The following is a 7,444-nucleotide window of genomic DNA, read 5'->3' on the forward strand; positions in this document are numbered from 1 at the left end:
CCAGCACCCTCTCATCCATCCATCCCTCACAGGGATGCTGCCAGCACCCTCTCATCCCCCCATCCTCACAGGGATGCTCCCAGCACCCTCTCATCCATCCATCCCTCACAGGGATGCTGCCAGCACCCTCTCATCCATCCATCCCTCACAGGGATGCTCCCAGCACCCTCCCATCCATCCATCCCTCACAGGGATGCTCCCAGCACCCTCTCATCCCCCCATCCCTCACAGGGATGCTCCCAGCACCCTCTCATCCATCCATCCCTCACAGGGATGCTCCCAGCACCCTTTCACCCACCCATCCCTCTCAGGGATGCTCCCAGCACCCTCTCATCCACCCATCCCTCACAGGGAAGAAGCTATTCGCGAACTTGTAACCACAGGGTTCTCCATAAGCTGTGGAGATGCAAGAGAATATGATATTTTAATTGCCTTTTTTATTCTATGGCAGCTGTTCTCTGTCCCATGTACCGTAAGACATCACAAAATACAGAGCTCCATGGAGAAAAAGGGCTTTGCCAGCTCCCTGGGAATCCTCAGTGCTCATGGGTAAAACCTTTGTGGAAAATTAAATGGATATTAGAGAAAACTCAGGAGGAAAAGATCAGGAGTGCTGTGTTTGTTAGGAGAGATGTAGCTCTTCAAACTGCACCTTCTTGAAGGCTCACAGAGTGGCCAAAACATTGCAGAGTCACCAGAAATAGGGCAAAAGTGCCACCCCCAATCTTCATTTACTACCAGCACACAGATCCTACAGCTGGGAGGAACCATCATCTCTCACACATCTGACAATTCCTGCCAGCCTGACAGAAAGCTGTATTTTCAAACTCTACAGCACCATCCTCCCTTTCCAACCAGGGCTACTCCTGTTTGGGGTTTGTGCTGCAGAGAACACGGCTGGGTTAAACAAATACATATTTTTTTTTTTTTTTTTAAATGGAAAAATAGAATGGTTTGAGCTGGAAGACACTTAAAAAACCATCACATCACAATCTCTGACATGGGCAGAAACACCTTCCACTAGAACAGGCTGCTCCAGGACATATCAAACCTGGCCTTAAACATTTATATATCTATATAATTTATATATTTATATATAAAAAATATATATTACATTTATATATTATATTTTTATATTATTTATATTATATATATATTTATATATACAATTATATCTATAAAATAATACTATATAATATATATTATATCTATATAATTTATATAATTTTTATTTTTATATATATATATAGATAGATATATATATAATTTTAAAAACCACATCTGCATAAAGGACAGCTGTATAAAAGACAGCTGGAACAGTCTTAACACAAATTGGGATCTCTCAGTGACCACCACATCAACATTTGAGACAGCAGGAAGCAGAATGGGGAAGAGATAGCGAGGGCTTGGTGTGGAGGTGGGACAGGCCCAGTTCCTCTGGATAACAATTGCACCACAGAGAGGACAACCTCGAGGGTGTCTCTCCACCACACAGCATCCCTGGCAGAGCCTGCTTTTATTTTTGAAAACCCATTTTCTCACCTAATCCACCCAGATGCTTTTTAGAGTGCCTTGCAGAAGGTAAAACCACTCATTCCTGCCAAAATCAGCCCAGCTGGGAGGACTCCTGGGGTCCAAGTGTCACCTTTGYGACACTTCTCATCTCTCATTCATTTCAGGTGCACCCACACAAGGAACAGAAAAAACAGTTCTTTGCAAAACCTCCTAATTCATGGAAAAATCCAATCCCAGCCGTTTCTGAGCACGTCCTGCCAGTACAGACACAGTCCCTGGGGCTATGAGGCCAAGAGCACAGTGCTTAGGAAGGAGAGCAGGCTGTGAGGAGATTAATTAACACACTGTCAGAACAGCTGCTGGGACCACAGAGGTGGAATGTTGTCCTCCTCGGGCTTGGGCTTCACGTGGGAAGGAGGAATAAAAGCTGAAGCTGGAAAGCAAGCTGAAAACCCACAGTGAAATGAGGATGGTTCACATCGTGTTGAGGAGGTCAGAGATGCCAGGCCAGGCATTCAAACTCTCCTTCATTGGGGTGATGAATAGAAACCCATTGGGGTGAAGAAGAGAAACCCATTGAGGTGAAGAAGAGAAACCCATTGGAGTGAAGAACAGAAACCCATTGGGGTGAAGAATAGAAACCCATTGGGCTGAAGAACAGAAACCCATTGGGGTGAAGAACAGAAACCCATTGGGGTGAAGAAGAGAAACCCATTGGGGTGAAGAAGAGAAACCCATTGGGATGAAGAATAGAAACCCATTGGGGTGAAGAAGAGAAACCCATTGGGGTGAAGAAGAGAAACCCATTGGGATGAAGAATAGAAACCCATTGGGGTGAAGAAGAGAAACCCATTGGGGTGAAGAAKAGAAACCCATTGGGGTGAAGAAGAGAAACCCATTGGGGTGAAGAAKAGAAACCCATTGGGGTGAAGAAGAGAAACCCATTGGGRTGAAGAATAGAAACCCATTGGGGTGAAGAAGAGAAACCCATTGGGGTGAAGAACAGAAACCCATTGGGCTGAAGAACAGAAACCCATTGGGGTGAAGAAGAGAAATCCATTGCTGTGAAGAACAGAAATTCTTCCCACCTCACTTGCCTCCAGACTCAGGATAATTAAATGCCACCTCACCATCACTCACTCACCTGACTGAGACCCCCCAGGTTCACTCCCAGCTCAAGGCACAGAGTTCATGTGCATTTAAAGGGAGCAGAAGGATTGTCGTGGTGCCATGGTTTTTAAAAATCATTGCTATTCCAATGGCAACCATGTGCATGGTTTGGTTTCTGCCTGAAGCTGAAGCCTCTCTGGTTTGGTGCCATATGAGTCAATAATAAAGGGAGGGATATGGGCTCGCCTCCCCTCTCTGAGCTATGGGAATTGCAGACAGAAGAGACACAACCAGGATTTTGAGGAATTAAAGGCAGTATTTTCCTAAGTATTTTCCCTCCCAGCTTAACTTTAACATTTAGGCTTCTCTCTTAATTAGCCCAGTTATGTGRTCGTGTAATTGCTTCCAGGAGCGGCTCCCTCCCCTCCTGCCTGGCCTAAATAGCCCTCCTGGTATGAAGAAAACATTTCTTTCAGGACAAATTATTTTTATTTTGATTATGGTACCGGGTTTCGGGCCTCTAAGCACATGTGGCTACCAGCACAAGTGAAAWATTAACCAATCTGCTGCCAGAGCCAAGGCTGAGCCTGCACCCCAGGCCTGGTGCCCATGGCAGCCAGGCACTCATGGCATGCCCTGTGCCTCAGTTTCCCCATMTGTAAARGGAWTGCTTYGTGRATAACTGGACAGTCCAGTCTGGACACTTTGGGTGTCCTTTTTCCATTGTACAGGAAGTGTTTCTACCCCATTTAAAGCCAGACATGCACAGCCACAAGGACAATTTGCCATTATTTCATCTCTTCCTCTGAAAYCACCCCAATTCTGCAGTCTCCTGGACTGGAAGCATGAAAAGCAGCCTGTGGGGATACCCAAAAGTGCAGGGTTTTCTCGAGCACACTTGTTSCCCACGAGGGATTAGCCGGCTTTCCCGGCATTCCCATCCAGGGAGGGCTCTGGCCGTGCCCCACCAAAGGCAAGAATGCTCCCCTGACTTGCCTCATCCTGCTCCATCCTCRGTGCCAGTCCTCCCACGCTGAGAGCCTCCTGCCAGCCCCGCTTCCCAGAACCCCACAGCTCCCAAACCCCAGTCCTTGCACAGCTCCCAGCTCTGCTTTCTTCCCACTCCGCTCCAGCCGTGCCACCCCACAGCCAGCAGCACATCCCTCCTTGGGGATTCACCCGCTGCTGTGGGCACCCCAGCCCGGCTGGTTTTTCTCCCTGGAAATGGAGACTATCCATGGTGCATGCTTGGATCCCACGGGGAGCTCCTTAGGGATGCTGTTGTGGGTTGTTGGTTGTAACAACCACCGGGTGTTGGGCAGAGGCTCCGGACACCCAGGCTGGACTATCGGGGTGCCCACTGACACTGGGGGAGATGCTGCACCAGAAAACCCCTTCCCCATTCCTACAGAGCTTGTGCCACGCAGTGTGGGGCTGCCAGACCCTTTCCCTGTGGTCTCACTTCTCCCAGAGGATGAACCACCCCAACACCGAGCAATGGAGAGTTCTCAGGCGCCGCTTTCTCACTTTGGAAGATATTCTAATGTGGAGGACAGCAGCCAGAGAAAACACAACTATTCCTCAAGCTGAGGGTTTTCCAGGAACATGGACTGAGCTGTTTTCGGACATCCAAGTGATTAGATTTTTTGTCATCCTTGGACCAGCCACCCGTGTCAAAGCCATGGCCATCCAAATTATAAACATGTGCCTGGGCTCAGCACCCACTGGAGGGAAAGGGAAGCTCCTGCTCACCCCCAGGTCTCCCTGTTCAAGCCCTTGGTCTCCCAGCCAACAAATCTTCCCCCTTGGACTGATGTCATGGAGAAGCTGCCTCACAACATCCTTGGAGGGCAACAAACATCTGTCCAGTCAAAGCCTGGCCACTCTCCTCCTTCCCTGTCCATCACACCAGGGAACCACAGAATGGTCTGGACTGAAAGGATCCTYTAAGTCCATCTCATTCCACTCYSTGCMATRGGCAGGGACACGTTCCAYTRGCTTGGGTTGKTCCAAACYCCATCCAACCTGGCCTTGAACACTTCCAGGGAAGTGAAACAACGTTTGTCTGCTTGCACAGAGAGAATTAGAGGGGGCGTTTGTGCTTTCCCCCTCTGTGGCTAGTAAAATGCAAATGAGCATGGTTTTTACTGTCTATCCAGCTTATTATCTAATAAAACAAGCTTAGCATAATAAATGTTGTGGCTGTGATTTATGAAAARACAAAGAGCAATCCTAATATTTTTCGCCTGATCTCACCCATTTATGTAACTCCTTCACYCTTTTTATCCTCTAAGCTCCTCTGGAGAAGGAAAAGATGATCTCTTCCCGCAACACCACCACGCTCCTTCAAACACCTTCCGCTCTGCCAAGCATGGAACACCATAAAACATCATGTTCTTGTAAGGAGAAAATGCACAGGCAGTGTTGGATCTCACCCACTGGGTGTTTCCCAGCTGTTTCTCCATCCCCACCTGGTGCAYTTCTCCCAGCAGTTTCCCTGCAGACAATAAGGGGATGCTTGCACCCGACAGGTTCTGCTGGCTCCAGCACCACAAAAAACCTTCAAGAGACCACATGGAACTGAAACCACGGGGAAGAAGTTTAAAGGCCAGCAGGAGGTGACAGCCAACCCTGGGAGGTGGCCAGGGTGCCCCTGATCCCCTGGGGGCCTTCACTCCCTCCATTATCTCCATCCCACGCAGAGCTGGTGGTGTCACTGACTTTGTGACTGTAAATTATTGGTATGGGAAATGTTGAATCATAAAAATGCAGAAGAGATATTACAAGTGCAGAATGGAAACGTTGCACGTGCTGTCCCTCAGTGCAGCCTCTCACTTTGYCTCTTGCTAAAGTGCAGCCACTGGGTCCAGCAGAAAGAGGACCCAGGAGCAAAATCCTCCCTGATTCGCTCTTCAGATCTGTTATCAGGCTCTGAACAGCAGATTGAAGAGGGAGGCTGTGCTCTCTGCTTGCAACTTAAAATGAAACGTGATAACATCTCCAGAGTGGAAAATTACAGAGGCTAAGAGCAAGTAAAGCCCGTAGCAGTAAGAATTCGGCACCTGACAGAGCCAGGGCTGGGTGCCTTGGGGTGCTGCCTTCATCTCACCATGGCAGGCCCAGGGTTCCTCTCCCCTAAACTCAAAAATGTGGGGTTTAAAACATTCCTGCTCAAAACTGTGCCAGGAGGAAATGATAACGTGGTGGACTTGGCATGCAAAAACCAGCGTGGAAGAGAAATGAATTTATTTGTTAAAGAAATCCATTTGGGAGGGAAAGGGTGATTCTGCCTGGACAGAAGGATGTGTTTCYCCATGACACCCACAYGACCCTCCRTGCCATAGACCCAYCCTGGARGATGCTGAAGGCTCTGGAGCAGAGCACAGAACCCCTGACCCCCTGAAGGGACAGCCCCGTCCCCTCTTTACCTGGGTCATCTTGGCGAGGTCCAGCGAYGGCCGCTGCTCCTGCAGCTCCTCCGGCCGGCGCCGCTTGACCCCGACCTTTTTGTCGTTGAGGACGCAGGGCTGGGAGCGGCTGCGGGACAGCCCYGGGGCACGGCGRCCCAGCTCGGGYGTGGAGGCRGGGGTGCTGCTGGCCGAGGGCACCSCATCCTCCGARCGCGARAAGCCATCGTGCGAGCAGGACAGTGACCTCTGSATGTCCACCCTGCCCACCCCATGCCCTCCCACGGCCGGTTTGCGGGGCTGACCAGCCAGGGAGGGATGCTCAGCACACAGAGGGTTGGAACGGGCGGGCAGGCTGAAGCTGGAGCTCCTCTGCATGGTGGCCAAACCGTTGGAGTAGCGCTGGACGCTGCCGCCGCTGTAGCAGCGCCGYTTCTCCACCGGCGTCCACACCTTGGAGCCCAGAGGTCTCCAGGAGCTTCCACAAGCTGACATCTCATCTGAGAAGGACAGGGAGCGGCACTGGCGCTTGCTGGGAGGGGCGGAGGGGTTGCTGTGAGGGTCGCTGAGGCTCAGGTCCTTGATSAGGTTGGTGACGGAGCAGGTGCCGGCCGCGTCCCTCGGCCACCGCRAGCCATCCTCGCCCTTGTCCGACAGGCAGTCCCAGATGCTGGCGCCCGGCTGCTCGAGCTGGAGTGGACATTTCCTGCTGAGATCTCTCCATCTGTCATTTTCTGGTTCAGAAAAGAGACCCAAAAAGAAAAAAAAAAGAAAACAAAACAACACACACGCACAGGCATTAGCGTTAATTAATTCCGCGACTCGCTTTCGACGTCCATAAACAAAAAGAGTAGCATATGGGACGTTTTCCAGTACAAATTAATTAACTCTCRGAATATGGTTTCCCAAACTGCCAGCAGAGAGGGTTGTGTGGTGTAGATGGAGAGAGAGACAAAGTGACAGTCCCAGCAGCAGCAAAACTGCTAGAAGAAGATAAAAACACGCCTCTGAATATTCCAGGTTGCACTGGCTGAGGGGGACTCAGCAGTTTGAAATGTTGTGGCTGTTGGTTATCTCTGTGCTAAATCACTTCTCAGATGTGTGCAGCTTGTCCTGGGCTCCACAACTGATAATTGCCTGAATTTACAGCTGAATTTAAAAAAATATGGAATCACTCTTGAGGTTGGAAAAACCCCCCAGGATCATCGAGTGCAGTCATTAACTCAGCACTGCCAAGGCCACCASTGATCCATATCCCCCACTCCACAAGGCTTTTAAATCCCTCCAGGGATGGGGACTCTACCCCTGCCCTGTGCAGCTGTGCCAGGGCTGGACAGCCTTTTCCAAGAAGAATTTTTCCTTAAAATCCAATCTAAACCTCCCTGGGTGCAACTTGAGGCCTTTTTTCCTGC

The 7,444-nt window shown here is 49.9% G+C and overlaps 1 protein-coding gene across 1 annotated transcript in view; it reads right to left on the reverse strand.

Annotated features, from left to right (window-relative positions):
- FAM53B (family with sequence similarity 53 member B) overlaps nt 1-7,444 on the reverse strand; it is a 43,349-nt gene that overhangs the window by 10,370 nt on the left and 25,535 nt on the right. The window contains exon 4 of the mRNA XM_057381203.1: nt 6,054-6,766. Within this exon, the coding sequence (XP_057237186.1) occupies nt 6,054-6,766 (713 nt within the window). The remainder of the gene's footprint in view (nt 1-6,053; nt 6,767-7,444) is intronic.

Source organism: Malurus melanocephalus, unplaced genomic scaffold (assembly GCF_030028575.1).
Source record: "Malurus melanocephalus ecotype Western Australia unplaced genomic scaffold, MMel_1.1 scaffold_498, whole genome shotgun sequence".
Taxonomy (NCBI): Eukaryota; Metazoa; Chordata; class Aves; order Passeriformes; family Maluridae; genus Malurus; species Malurus melanocephalus.